Source organism: Aricia agestis, chromosome 8, assembly GCF_905147365.1.
Source record: "Aricia agestis chromosome 8, ilAriAges1.1, whole genome shotgun sequence".
Classification (NCBI taxonomy): domain Eukaryota; kingdom Metazoa; phylum Arthropoda; class Insecta; order Lepidoptera; family Lycaenidae; genus Aricia; species Aricia agestis.
In genome coordinates, this window is record NC_056413.1 from 17,346,388 (window position 1) to 17,361,920 (window position 15,533).

Sequence of the window (15,533 nt, forward strand, 5' to 3'; positions counted from 1 at the left end):
GCTGCAAAGTCTGCACAGAGCGCAGGTCCTTGCCGAGGTCGTCCGTTGCTAGTGCGCCGTCCTTCTCCGCGATCCAGTCCTTGGTCTCGTCCACATCGCGGTGGAAGCGCTGCACCTCGTGTGCGGAGCCCAGCTGCGCCGCCCGCTCCGCTGTCAGCTGCTGCAGCGACGACCACTTCGAGTTCAGTTCCTGTAAAACGAGGGTAGTTAGTTATAAGTAAATAAATGATTAAAATCTCAATTTCTATAGACAATCGGAAAGCAAAATATTTTCAATTGGTAAAGCACTTAAAGCACTATAAAAATGTTAATGGGATTAACAATTTAGTATCCACTAGCTATTTGACCGATATATATACAAGAATTGCTCGTTTAAAGATATAAGATTCGAATTTATAAAAGCTTTCAAAATAACTAAGGTATTATAGAGACAGTCTTTCCGTCAACACAGCCCTGTATCATGCAACGGCAATGCAATAGGCGAAAAAAAGGCGAGTACATATGAAAAGATACACAGTCACCCTGCCGACTCGTTATATAAATTACAGACCTGCATCTGCGTCTTGATTTTGAGCGCGGCCTCGGTCTGTCCGACGGTGACGAGCTGCACGGCGATCTCGTTCATCTCGGCGAGGCGGACCTCGTTGGCGCGCAGGTCGCTCTGGAAGTCGTCGAACTTCTTCTGCATCACCTCCACCTGCTCCAGGTCCTCGCCGACGTCCTGCACCTGCGCGTGCATCTCCTGCGCAACAACAGATAATATGTAAAAAATCTCTTCAGACACACAATATTAGAGAAGTAGGTACAACATTACATAAACTAATTTTTCAAGAAAATATGGCATTTATCCTCATCCCTTTTACTAATAAAAATATTTACACAACAAATAACTATACAAGATGTATAGTCAAATTCTGGCAAGCTGTAAAACAAAATTGACAAAGGCATTGATCCTTAAAAGTTATAAAATCGTCGTTGGTCGTTTATTAGTAAAAGGTCAAAAGTGGTTTCTAGCGAAAATAATTTTGTTATCATACAATTCATTTAGTTTAGCTACCTAACAATAGCCTATAACTTAGAACTCCTCTGATGTATTATCATTTCTCATAAGTCATAGGTAGATAGATCTCTATGCTCGTTTCTAGGTTTACTTAGAAAAAAAAGTTCTTACCTTATCCTTGATCCACGTGGCGAGCTCGGCGGCCTCGCGCACCAGCACGTACGCCTTGACGGTCTCGTTGAGCTTGTTCTGTCGCTCGCGCGCCAGGCCCAGCAGGTTGTCATACTGAGCTTCGATCTAAAGAATGGACATAAATAATATTTATATCTCAAAATTTATTGCTATTCGAATATCTCGCTAAAAAAAACTACTGAACCTGCTAGTTTAAGTTAAAATAATTTTATCGATTGAATCGGAATGAATAAACAAGAAATATTGAACAAATTTCGGGGCACAAAGATTTAGACATAATTAAGCTCCATATGTTTCCTGTCAACCTGTTTGTTCTGTGATCATTCGGATGGATTTGACTTAAAACGACGAAACTTAGGTCCGCAATCTGCCTAGGAATCAACTTCTCTGATAGTGCTTTCTGCACAGGTATCGCAACACGTACCTGGTTCTGCCTGGCGACGATGGAGTTGGAGTCAGCGAGATTCTGCTGTGAGGAGGAGAGGCCGGCGTCGATCTTCTTCACGTACGCCGCCGGGACGAAGCCCTGACGGTCGTTCACCTCCACCTTCCACCAGTCCTACACAAAACAAGTTTATATGTTTAACATATTGTAATTAAAAAAATAACTTGATACGATAAAGTTGATTGTTTGTTGAAAATTTTTTAGTTCACCATTCACATCACCTTTGGTTTTTATTAAATAAACAGTCAAGATCATGTTTGATGATTTTACGATATTGAATATTGTTAATAAATATCACTGTATTTAGGCGTAGCAAAAGTATTTGCGGAAAACGTTATCTTTACTAGACACTGTTGTGATAACCACAACTATGATCATAACCTTAAAATATAACTAAAAAATGACGACTACTATATTGTTTTGATAAGGCAATGCATTATCTAATCAAATATTTATAATTGTATGTGATATAATTTTTGACTCTTATTAACAATAACTAACTAATATATCTAAACATGAATTATATATATATATTTTTTTTTTATGTAAATTATTGTGAGAAAAAATATTTGTATTAAATAACTTTAATGTAAATGAGAGAGGAAGGAAAACATTACAAAAACTAGAACTTACGGTTATTATTTTCTTTTTTGTGTTCAATATAAAATTTTGTATGAGATAAATACATATCCAACTTAAAACTATCATTTTTGTGCTTAATAAGTTGTCGCTTCGTATCGAGTCTTTGCCTTATATTCGAGTCGTTGTATAAACTATTAAATTTGTATCACAGATCAGTTGCATGTATATCACAGATTTGAACTGTATCATACTCATCAAAATTCACATAACATCTAACCACCGTCTCAAATTATACACCGAGGGATCATTCACAAATTTGAACCTCATAATATTTAGTTACTTTTTTGTAGAAAAATGTCAACTTATTTATAGTTTTTGAAGAATTTTAATCGTTTATCGCCAGAATTTAGATATGGGTTACGACAAGGCCGCGATGTCGTATGAGACCAATTGTAATTCGTGGCGCGCAATACAAGTTACATAAACACGAGCAGTTCGCGCCAGATAGCGTAGGTAACTGACGAGCAGAGTACACTATACAGAAATTATCTACACACGATTTTAAAGTCTATACAACAACTGTTTAGAATGTAGTGTGTAAAGGTACCATTCAGATCCACACGACACGCGACCGAAATATAAAATACCACTTTATGGCTACAGGTTTCATTTTCTAAAGACATTTGTTGGGATTGGGACAAGTTCAAAAGACAATGACGCGGCTTATAGTGGCGTAGACCAAAATGAAACCTATCATAATATGTGTCCTAGTTCATAAGTGGCATTTTGTTAGAATTTTTTGTCGGTCGCGGTCGCGTACCGCGTGGATCGGAAAGCCAACTTAAAGCGTCAGTATTCCATGACATTGTAAGACAATTTATCGCTGCTTTACAAGTTTCATATTGAAGTAATCAATTTCCCTAATGGACTCGTGTCCCATAATAGAAAACTATTTTAACTAATGACTTAAGTGAAGTAACCGATACATCAAGGGCATCGTTATTCTTTTAAATCTTTAAATAAATTCGTTTTTGGTGCTTTTCGGGTTTTTTTTTAATGAAATAAGGGGGCAAACGAGCAACGTGTCACCTGATGGAAAGCAACTTCCGTCGCCCATGGACACTTGTAGCATCAGAAGAGCTGCAGGTGCATTGCCGGCCTTTTAAGAGGGAATATGGTAATAGGGGAGGGTGGGAATAGGGGAGGGGAGGGTGGGAATAGGGGAGGGGAGGGTGGGAATAGGGGAGGGTAGGGAAGGGAATAGGGTAGGGGATTGGGCCTCCGGTAAACTCACTCACTCGGCGAAACACAGCGCAAGCGCTGTTTCACGTCGGTTTTCTGTGAGAACGTGGTATTTCTCCGGTCGAGCCGGCCCATTCGTGCCGAAGCATGGCTCTCCCACGTATAAAAGGTGTGTTATTTTTTGTGTTTGTCGTATTCTCACCAACGAAAACTCTACAAACTATTAACAAATAAAAATTAGCCTCTGATCTTTCCGAATCACGATGTATCAAAGAATTCACTTGATATAAAATCTTTGGCTCTTTCCTCTACTATCTTCTATCTATATATATAAAACTCAAAGGTGACTGACTGACATGGTGATCTATCAACGCACAGCCCAAACCACTGGATTGATCGGGCTGAAATTTGGCATGCAGGTAGATATTATGACGTAGGCATCCACTAAGAAAGGATTTTGATCAATTCCACCTCCAAGGGGTTAAAATAGGGGATGAAAGTTTGTATATAATAATACATCTTAACGCGAGGGAAGCCGCGGGCAAAAGCTCGTAAATGATAATAAATCTTGTAAGTTTTAGCTACATCCGAAAATTTTCTCGATTAGAAATTACGGGAGCCCAATGTCGTTATAGAAAGGACATATTAACATAGTATGAGAGAAAACTAATTTCACACATCACTGCTTCTAAAGACGTATTCACAAAGTGGATACCAACCTTGTTGTTGGAGTTGAGCAGCGTGAGCACATCGCCGCGCTTCATGGAGACCTCGCGCGGGGACTTCTCGGCGTAGTCGTACAACGCCACCACACACTCCTTGCCCGACACGTCCACGACCGGCGACTCTTGTTGCTGGACACACAATATGTTGTTTAGAATTGAATTCCCTAATACACTTTCATTGAATTTTGTGTATATTTCCTAATAGATGCTGCTTGCGATTCCGTTACGTGGAACCGTACATTTTGCCACGATAAAAACTGTATTTTTTTCTGGGCCTTAAAGTATCTCCATATCAAAATCATCTAAATCGGTTCAGCAGTTAAGCGACAAGAGGTAACAGACAGTGACAGCCCTAGGTGATGGCGAACAGGCCTCGCTCTTGCAGGAGCCTCGCAAGGTATTTTTTCATAGGACAAAGGCCCTCGTGAAGATCTTACGCCCGGGGCCTCGCAATGGGTATAGCCACTACTGGTAACAGACAGACACGTAAACTTTACATAAGAATTTATAACACTATTATAAGTTATAACACTAATACACTTTATTTCACTAATTTATTTGTCGCCATTACATGCTGTATTTCACCTGTCATTGGAAGTAATTTAACCTATAAGTTACTATTGTTTGTATTTTATTGAATGTGTGAGATGATATTCTGTTGGTGAATCGAAATAAATAATATATCATTTGAAGTAACTTACCCGGCAAGCGTTGGCCTGCTCGCGCAGCGCCTTGATGGTGTTCCCGAACGCTTCAAGATCGGACAGGAGGGCCTCGTGCTTCTTGAGCAGCGCTTCCGATGAGTCCTCGTCCTTGCCGTAGTCCTGCGTGTTGGCCATCGGCTCCTTCTCGCGCATCCACGACTCCGCCTCGTTCGCGTCCGCGAAGTACTGCTGTGCTTGCAGGGAATCTTCCAGATCTTGCTTGCGCTGTTTGTGAAAATTATGGTTTAAATATCTTAAGGTTGAAGGCTGTTTGTAAAAATAAGGGTTTTAATATTTTTATATTATCTTAAGGTTAAACAAAATATATACCTAGTTGGATTGCAAAAAGTTTTAAGGTTCGCTATATAAATAAGATTGTCAATACTTTATAATATGTAGTTACTTATTCATTTTGATATGGTTTTTATTTATACAGTACATTCCGGGATGGAAAGCGTTCCATTCCCACAAAATGTACTGTTCCAGATAATCCAATTTTGGTCATCTAATGAATAAACAATAAATTATTACAAAATTCTAAATGAAACAAACGTCGCACTGTTAGTGGAGACGATGTAGTTGTTTTTGGAGCCTTTATTTACCTTTTGAGTTCTATCATCATGAAAGTAATCCTTATATGGTTGTCAATAATGTCATATAAACGGCTTGCCAAACAAACCTGAGCAGCCTTCTCCTGCAGCTGCGTCCACGTGGCGGTGAGCGCGGCGGTGCGCGCGGCGATGTCGGCGGCGGCGAAATGTCCGGCGTCGCGGAGCGCCGCGCCCGCCGCCCGCACCGCCTCCACGCGCGCCTCGTGCTGAGCCATCTCACCCATCACCGCCTGCTGCTTCTTCATCAAGTTCTGTACACCGATCAGGTCACGACCTGCAATATTGTCAAGGATGAGTTTGGGGGCATGGGGTAATAAAAGCGAGGAAATAGATTACACCCAATACTGGTAGAGAGTACCTATATTATTCTAGAACTGACCTCTATTGGTGGAGGCGATGATGGGCTCCTTCTCGCGGATCCAGGCGGCCTCGTCGTCCAGGTCTCGGAACAGCTGTTGCGCCTGCAGCGAGTCCAACAGCCGTCGCTTGCGGATCGCCATCGGCTTGTCTAGTGCGGCGTAGCGGGCCACCAGCGAGTCCTGATAACAATAATAATTTTAATTCTATGATTTTCAAATTTCCTTGTTATCACATTTCATACTTGACATTACTATGAAGACTACTTCTACAGTACTTCTTTTTATTTATAAAAAGGTAACATTAACGGCCGCACACAGATGTTATGATTACGGAACTATGATTCAATGAACATTGAATAGGTATGTAGTTTACATTCAAAATCTTCAATAAAGTTAAGTAATCATTATATGTATCGGAGCGCGGCCGTTTGTCATTCACAAAACTAAATAATAGCAGTCTGGGTTTGCGCCCGTCACGTTCGGACGCGCTCCGTGTTACGATCTCTGTGACGTCAATTTTCATTTCATATTTGCGAGTTTTTTTTTGTTTCCGAGTTTAAATATTCTGAAGTATGATTATTTCGTTTATAATTATTAATAATTATCAAATTAAAAGTGAACTTATGTGAATAGTTTTGTTTCTTTAACAAACTTTCGTATTATTATTTTTTTCGATCTACCCGCATTGTGTTGTAATTATGAGTGAACCTGAGGAAGAAGGTACGATGGAGCCTGCACTCAATGAGATGGCTGCGGAGGCTGTTAACATAATAGTGCTGGAATCTGGAGAATATGAAGGAGAGGTAGACTTAGAGTGGGATGATGCAGGTATGTCAGTAGGTCATAATAATCTCGACGATGTTGGAAGTGAAGCGATGTTGCAGCCAGGCAACAAAAGGCGACTAGCAGGTAGTTCTCCAGAGCCGCTAGCTGATGATGGCTTTACACTGGTCACGAGATATAAGCGCAGGAACCTGCAGAGAACCCCTCCATCTGCATCACCTAATCCGCCAGCTAATTTACGTAATAATTTTGAAGTTTCTATAACCGCCAAGACCGATTTTCTACCGAAGCAGTTAGCGTTTGCAAAACTATTGGCTAAATACAATATCCAGGGCATAGAAACTATCAAATATAAAAGTCCTTTCAAACTTTTAATTAAATTTAAATCCGAGCTAGACGCAAACAATTTTCTGAATAATAAGATTACACAGGATTATGAGTGGGTTTGTAGAAATACTAATGAGTTGCATTACTGTTATGGCGTGGTCCGGGATATTGACATTGATATAGAAGATAAGGAATTGAAAGAGATTTTCGAATGTGACACGAAGATTTTATCTATTAAGAGGTTGTTACGTAAAGATTCGGATGGTAAATGGATAAAGTCTGAAACCGTTCGAATAGGGTTCGAAGGTTCAAATCTTCCAGAATTTATAAAAGCTTATGGGTGTCGAATGGCCGTAGATTCTTACATGTATCCTGTGACTCAATGCTCTAAATGTTGGCGATACGGTCACGTCAATCAGATTTGTCCATCTAAGACCCCAATTTGTCCTAAGTGTAGCGGGAAACATGAAAACTGCGAAACGAAAAGTTATAGATGTGTTAACTGCAAAGGGAATCACTTATCTTTTATGAAATCTGCTTGTCCTGTATTTAAGAAAGAAAGAAATATTCGGATGTATATGGGAAATCATATGTGCTCTTATAAGTTTGCATTAAATAAGTTGAAGGAAGAGACACTGAATAAGACTTCGACCAGATTGGAACCCGAGATGCTTTTTGTTAAACCTATTATTTCCCACGCCAGGACCGACAGGGCTTCGGCTCCCACTTACAGAGATGTTACTGTTGGCGACTATGCAGCCGTTGAAACTTTACATGATAGTGATGATGACATTATGGAATTAGATGAGTGTGTTTCTTCGATGCCTAATCAAGAGTCGTCTACCACAACTGAGTTCAAGAAAAAGAACAAAAATAAATCAAGGAAAAAAAGTCTAGACGTCAGACGCGATGACGAGGATGTTTTTCATACATTTCAGATAACTAGTGCTGAAATTCATACTGAAAATAAGCAAGTTGAAAAGTCTAGCTCTAGTACTAATCGTAAGGAAAGGAAACGTTTGCTAGAAAGGATTTTAGATAAAATAAGAGAAGTTTTTGTAGCAGAAGGAAGTTTAAAAGATAAGTTTAAAATGTTGATTGAATTTTTCTGGTCCGAAGTAGTAGATGTTTTACAAGAATATTTGAATTTTGAGACGGTGCTTAAGTTTATGGGAAGAAACAATAATGGCCAGTAATATCAATTCTTTACACAGCGGTATCAACATTTTTCAATGGAATGCTAACAGTTTAAAACGTAAGGCCAGTGACTTTGAACTTTTGATGTCACAAGACAAAATACATATGGCTTTTGTGAGTGAAACGTGGCTTTCATCTAGTGTAAGCCTGAAATTTTCTGGTTATAATATAGTGAGAGCAGACAGAGACGATTCATATGGTGGTTTGTGCGCCATAATACATAAATCAATAAACTATTCTGAACGAGTTTCTAATATTTATAACTCTGATATCCAGATAATCAATATTGAAGTTTTTAACGTACCTACATTAAAGCACGTGATTGCTGTGTATTGTCCGCCTTCAATTTCTACAAGTCAACAGGATTGGGATGCGATTTTCAATACATTCAAAACAGGTTGTCTTATAATCGGAGATTTTAATGCGCATCACACTCTATGGTCTTGCAAGTCCGATAGAAGAGGTGAAGCTGTTTATAAAGCTATGTTTGAAAATGATTTTATATGTCTTAATGACGGTGCGCCTACTAGAGTGAAGTGGGTTAACGGTAGCCTTCAAAAAACCTCGCCTGATATATCATTTGCTTCCACAGACATTGCTGTCAATATGAGTTGGCAGGTTACAAATGAATCCTTAGGCAGTGATCATCTAGTGTTAAAGTTAAGTTGTGGTTTTTATAAAACGAATAGATACATTAAAAAAAGAAATTATAAAGCAGCTAACTGGGTAGAATATACTAAAGAAGGAACGACAATGTTTATTCATGAAGAGGTGAATGATGTCCAAACGAGCTATGATAGTTTTACAAATCAAATTAAATATTTGGCTGATAAGCACATCCCTTGGATTAAAATTTGTCAAGACCCCACATCAAACTTCAAACCCAAACATTATTGGAATAATGATCTTTCAAAGGCAGTTGCTGAACGGCGTCTTGCATTGGCGCAGTTACGGCGTAATCCTACACCTTCTAATTTGCTTCTATGGAAAAACAAAGTATCCCAAGCCAAATTACTTATAAGAAAAGAAAAATCTAAGTCGTGGAGAGAATTTTGTTCCAGTATCAACCACGAAACATCAGCATCCGTTATGTGGAGAAAGATGCGATGGATCAAAGGCAACACTGGACGCAGAGATACTGTAGATCCTCTTAATGCTGAAAAGCTATTGCATTCCTTGACCCCTGATTATGTTGCCGAGCAGGAGCCAACTTTGCCAGAAAGACAACCTTCCATTATAGAATCACCCATTACTCTCGCGGAGCTTCGTAACTGTTTAAAAAAGAAAGATACATCTCCAGGAATGGATAATATATCATATACTATGATCTATTATCTTCCAAATAATGCTAAGTGTATGCTTTTAAAAATTTTCAATTTAATTTTAATGTCAAGTAATATACCTGATCAGTGGAGAGACATACAAATAGTCCCTATTCTTAAACCGGGAAGGGATCCCACTCTTGCCTCCTCATTACGTCCTATCTCATTAATGTCTTGTCCGTGTAAGATATTCCATTTGATTCTATTAAGAAGATTGGAGTGGTTTATTGAAAGCCAGGGCCTCCTTCCCGGCACGTCGACTGGTTTTAGACGTGGACAATCTTGTGTTGATAACCTAGCTTTACTTACATCTCATATACAATTAGGTTTTGCCAGAAGAGAGCCAACAATCGCTTGCTTCATAGACATTGAGAATGCCTACAACAATGTAAATATAACTGCATTAATTCATATCTTGCAGGAAATTGGAATCGGTAATTTTATTTGTAAATATTTATTTAATTTTTTGTCTAATCGTCGTTGTACAATTGTTTTAGATGATCTAAGTAAAGTAGTAGGATTATTAATTAGATGTACAAACCAGGGACTAGCTCAAGGGGACCCCCTTTCTCCTAGTTTATTTAATATTGCAACTAGAGGTATTTCTAGAATTATTGTAAATAATAATGTTTATAACTCCCAATACGCTGATGATTTCGTGTTATACAAAACAGTTGTAAATGGTAATACTCTAGAAGCAGTTTGCTCTCTTAAGTTAGCTATAAAGGCCGTGATTAAGTATTTAGATAGTATTGGTCTCCAATTATCCGTATCTAAATCTAATATTTGTGTATTTAATAGAACTAGAAGAAGTTTTAATATTGATATTGAGATTAACGGTTCATCTCTTAACGTGGTGGATAAAGTTAAATACTTAGGTTTATGGCTGGACTCGTCCTTAAGATGGAGTCTTCATGTAAATGAATTGTGTGCTAAAAACTATAAATGTTTGAACGTCTTAAAAGTTCTATCGGGTAGGTCGTGGGGAGTTCACCCTCAATATATTCGCCGTCTTTATATTTCTCTTGTAAGGAGCCGACTGGACTATGCTAGCTTTATATATGGTAGTTGTGCTAAAACACATCTTAAAAAGCTCGATATTCTACAAAACAGAGCGTTGAGAATATGTGGCTCTTTTATACGTAGCACTCCAGTGTTTGTTATGCAGAGTGAACTCTCCATTCCTCCCTTACATATACGTAGGTACGTGTTGGCGAGTAGGTTCTTGCTTAAATTTAAGTCTAGACTAGGCAACGATTTGTTATATTCTTTAGATCAGTTAAATTTAGTACGAAATTATTTTAGGAATACTAATCTCCCAATTCTAGCACAAATTAACTCTGAATGGAGTAATATTAATGTATATGTAAGTGAAAAGTTAGATGCGTATTCATTAAACACATGGGTGTCTTCAATAGATGTCGAAGAACTCATTGTACATAAAGTTGGCGACATGGCTCCAAAACGGAGCTTATCTGATTGTGAACTTAAAAATTATTTTTTGCAATTCATATCTGATAATTATTCTGATTGTTATAAGTTATATACGGATGGCTCTAAATGTACTCAAGGTGTCGGAGCTGCCTTCTTCGATCCCCAATTAGACGTTTCACAGAAGTTTAAATTACATAGAGATAATAATATAATGACTGCTGAACTTCTTGCTATTAAGGAATCACTAACTTATGTTAATAACTTGAACAACAATAACAGTATAGTTATTTTATCAGACTCGAGAAGTGCTCTCCAACACCTTCGTCGGTGCGCCACGAAGCAACGTGGCTCTCCGATAGCCTTCGAAGCTTTGGATTTACTCCGGCATGTTTCTGGAAAAGTTTCAATTAAACTGCAATGGGTTCCTGCCCATGTCGGTTTAATTGGAAACGAAACTGCGGATGCGCTTGCCAAGAGTGCAGTTATGGATGGTCCCGTGGTCTGTTCTAAACCTTTTGTAAATGAGCTTCGTCATCAGATTAAGGAAAAGGCGCTCGAGAAATGGGAATACCATTTCGGCGAGGAATTACAAAGAGGTGTTGGAGTTTGGTACGGAACCATCCAGAATAAACCAGTATGGGAGCCTTGGTTTATTTCGTGTAATTTATCGAGAAAGTTGTTGGTGTCAGCCTTTAGATTACGATCTGGGCACATTCCAGCAAATAAATTTTGCTACTTGGTTGGAATTAAGCCTTCGCCTAATTGCGATGTGTGCGACAAGCCCGAAGACCTGTATCATGTTTTGCTGGAGTGTGCTCGGACTGCAGAGCTAAGATCAAGGCTCTTAGGTGACTTTGGCTGCCTGCACAATGGACGGATCAATAGTGTACTTTCGGAGCCGTTGTCCCCAGAGGCAATAAAATTATATAGTTTTTTGGATCTGTCCCTTATGTAGGGAACACTGTATTCACCTATGAGGCTGACATTAACACTGAGTGTTAAAAGCCTCTGTAAAATAAAAAGATTAAAAAAAAAAAAAAAAAAAAAAAAAAAACTAAATAATAGTTAAAACTAAAAAAAACTATTCATTTTTTGTTATTATAATGTAATTATTAGGGTTGACAAACGAACTATCAAACGAACACTTACCCTCTTAGCCTGGATGTTGTCGGCGTCGAAGTGTCCCTTGGCGACGAAGGTTTCGGCCTGCGCGCGTAACGCGTCGATTCGCTCGGCGTGCGAGCTCACGTCAGCCTCGAGCAGCGCGTGCTTCTTCTGAAGGTTTTGCACGCTGGTGAGGTCCTGTGAAACAGTGGCATTGGTAAGGTTTTTTCTTTCTATATCACATTAATAATATGCAAGTTATTTTTGATGAAATGTTGTTATTGGATGTTGTGGCGCGTTGAAATAAGTGTGAAACTCATCTCTTACATGACATCATATAATAGGCCCGGGTTGGTTTGGCCACGTTCTATCTTTGTAAGTTTGACATAATATTTAGAGCCTGTTTCACCACTTCCTGATAAGTGCCAATAGGCTATCCACAAATTATCTGACAGATACTACATACTCTATCGGTCAAATAAGTTGTGGATCTTATCAGTTATCACTTATCAGGAAGAGGCCCTTAATCTCGTTATAAAGTAGTATGTGAATACCTTGCCGTAGTCCTCACTCAGGAGCTGTCCCTCGACTTCAGACAGCCACAGCTCGATGTCCTCGGCGGCGCGGTTGAACTGCTGCTGCGCGGCGGCCTCCTGGAGCTTGCCGCCCTTGTGCTCCGACGCCTGCGCCAGCCGCTCCCACAGCGAGCCCAGCTCCGCCATGCGCGCCTCGATTTGAGCTGGATACATATTATAATAGTTGAAGACTATTGCAATAAAAAGACATATCATTGACATTTTGTAAACTTAAAGATTAAAACTAGTCCATTTTACATCACATACAGCATCACATCGTTATTTGCTTGATGTATTTTGTTTTTATACTTACTTATTCCATAATATAATAACATAATATCAAAGATATATCTGGCTAGACTTTTCCCAAATAAAAAAAAATATATAATTTCTTACACACCTTTGAAGATACAATCCTAAATTGCTTAACATGGATTTATATAATTTACATAATTTGTTGTAATATACTCTCTTCCGACTCAATGTGATCTTAATCTAATCAACATACGTTTAGCGAAGTGTTCCTGCTCGAGCAGCTTGCTGCCGAGCGCGTTGATCTCGTCGACGCGCGGCTTGTTGGCGAGCAGCTCCTGCTCGAAGTTCTGGTGTTTCTGCACCTTGCCGTTCAGGTTGGTGGGGTCCAGGTACGAGTCGTCCGTCGCGAACTTCAGCTTCTCGTTTATCCAGCCTGTGGGGTTATAATATACATACATGTAATAAGAGTGTACGACTTACTTCTATGTAACGAGATACAAAGATTGGGTAACCCATAACTCATACACAATTGTACAGGAGACCCACTGCTAAATTAATTTTCAATTCCAGGACAATAAGTTGCATAGTAAATAAGTAAATTGACCCAGAAAGAAAACAGCCAAACTTAATAATCTACTAGTTACCTACCTTTAGTTTCGTCACAGTCACGCTCGAACTGTTGGTACTTGTAGGCATCTTCCAAGAGAGCTCGGCGTTGGTTCGATTTTTCCAGCAAAGCAGCACGTCGCTCCAACAACTGTATCAAAAAATTATTGTTATTGTTAAACTGAACATTTGGAATGTTAAAAAAATACAATTTTATAATTGGAATTTAAATTTGGAACATCAAAACAATGTTAACTCACCATTTCCCTCCTCTGAGCGACGTCATCGGCGGCGTAGTGCTGTCCCTCAATGAGCTTGGTGGCGAACTCGTCAAGGGCCTTGATCTTCTCCTCTTGAGCAGCGAGAGACTTCTCGAAGTCCTCGTGTTTCTTCAGTAGAGCTTCGACAGAGTCGAGGGAATCACCCACGTCTTCGTTGGCGAGGAAAGCCTAAAAAATTAAGTTGTTATTTACCTAAAACTATCCAATTTATTTAAACATAAATTACTACAATTCATTTAAAACTTGGATGTTATAAATTAAATTTGAAACAATACAATGATAATATACTCTTTTTCCCTTTGTTACATTTTGCTTTTTTTCTTAATTCTTTATGTCTTATGACACAAGTATCTAATGTAAATACGACATTTAAAGTTTCAATAAACAAAATTACAAACTCTTACCTCCTGCTTGTGCATCCAAGTATCAGCCTGCTCGGTGTCACGGTAGAACAGCTGCAGGTCCATGCACTGCAGGTAGAGCACGCGGCGGGAGTCCCACAGCGCGTCTAAGGCGGCGCGCTCGCGGGCGAGCGTGTCGAGCGCCGTACGCACGTCGTCGGCGCCGCGGTGCGAACGCTCAACCAGAGCGCGCCCGCTCGCCTCGCACGCGCTTACCACGTCCGCGCGCGCGTCCATCTCGCCCTGTGCGTAGATTAACATTAAATTTATGTATGCATGGTGTGATACAAAAAAAAATTGGTATATAGAATTATTTCAATTAATCAATATAGAATTGACGACTAAAATTGCGTATCGCACCGTACTATGCGAATTAATAGATATGGTAAAATAGCAAATGTAAAGCATACAACTGTATAAGAATAACTGTTATTCTTACCTGCAATCAAAAGCTCTTGTCATCACTTTGCTTATAAAAGAGGCAAAAATAGTTAGGCAATAGATAATGCCATAAAATGATTTGTCTATATCTATCAAGTGACTTCTAACTCATCAAACAAGCACAAAACATTATAGAGTTTATTCTATAAGTTTTTATTACTATGAGGGTCAGTACACACCTTATGCTCCTGGTGTCTCTCGAGCAACGCCTCGGCTCCGGGAACGTCCTTGGCGAGGTCGTCGGCGGCGATGAGCGCGCGGATGTCGCTCATCCACGACACCAGGTCGCGATAGTCCGCCAGGAAGCGGTGCAGCGCGTACGACGACTCCAGCTCCGTGCGACGCTCCTGCGAACAGATGAATAAAATTGACGTGTGACATAACGTCACACGTCAATTCTGCCCGGAAACTGCGGGACCACTGTTAATTCTGTAGTTAGGGTTTGTTTGTAAGAGTCTTTAATTACCATTTGTAATAAATATTTTTATTATGTTATTTATCTCACCTGTGCCTTGGTAACGAGGCGCTGCCAGGCGTTGGCGATCTCGTCGCGCTTGGCGTGTATAGCGGGGGCGTGGTCGGCGTGTATGGCGGCCAGCCGCGCCGCCTCGCCGTCCAGCGTTGACACCTTGTCCTCCAGCGCCGCCAGGTCACGCTCCACGCCCTCGTGCTTACGCTACAACAATAAAAACATAGTAAGATTTTGACATATCCAATTATGCAACCCTACCAATTAATAAAAATCCATCGACACCAGGAGGCCTACTACGAAACGGTTTTGAGACTCAAACAATCAAACGAGAATGTCGCATCCTGCTCTCACAACGTCATTCAACGTTTGTTAGAGTAGGACACGGTATTCTCGTTCGATTGTTTGCGTCTCAAAACGGTTTCGTGGTACGGCCCTAGCATTCTTAGCATGGTCAGAATAAGAGTTTGGCTTACAA

General features: G+C 39.8%; 1 protein-coding gene across 5 annotated transcripts in view; it reads right to left on the minus strand.

Moving 5' to 3' along the window:
- The window catches only part of LOC121729400 (spectrin alpha chain), a 37,474-nt gene that overhangs the window by 14,890 nt on the left and 7,051 nt on the right, over positions 1 to 15,533 (minus strand). For all 5 annotated transcript variants that reach the window (XM_042117906.1, XM_042117905.1, XM_042117903.1 and 2 more), the window contains exons 7-22: positions 15,092 to 15,262; positions 14,766 to 14,933; positions 14,149 to 14,388; positions 13,724 to 13,912; positions 13,506 to 13,614; positions 13,111 to 13,290; positions 12,582 to 12,766; positions 12,073 to 12,225; positions 5,881 to 6,040; positions 5,570 to 5,775; positions 4,888 to 5,115; positions 4,181 to 4,315; positions 1,617 to 1,751; positions 1,172 to 1,297; positions 551 to 742; positions 1 to 190 (exon numbers count right to left, since the gene is read on the minus strand). In XM_042117906.1, coding sequence (XP_041973840.1) covers positions 1 to 190; positions 551 to 742; positions 1,172 to 1,297; positions 1,617 to 1,751; positions 4,181 to 4,315; positions 4,888 to 5,115; positions 5,570 to 5,775; positions 5,881 to 6,040; positions 12,073 to 12,225; positions 12,582 to 12,766; positions 13,111 to 13,290; positions 13,506 to 13,614; positions 13,724 to 13,912; positions 14,149 to 14,388; positions 14,766 to 14,933; positions 15,092 to 15,262 — 2,767 coding nt within the window. The remainder of the gene's footprint in view (positions 191 to 550; positions 743 to 1,171; positions 1,298 to 1,616; positions 1,752 to 4,180; positions 4,316 to 4,887; positions 5,116 to 5,569; positions 5,776 to 5,880; positions 6,041 to 12,072; positions 12,226 to 12,581; positions 12,767 to 13,110; positions 13,291 to 13,505; positions 13,615 to 13,723; positions 13,913 to 14,148; positions 14,389 to 14,765; positions 14,934 to 15,091; positions 15,263 to 15,533) is intronic.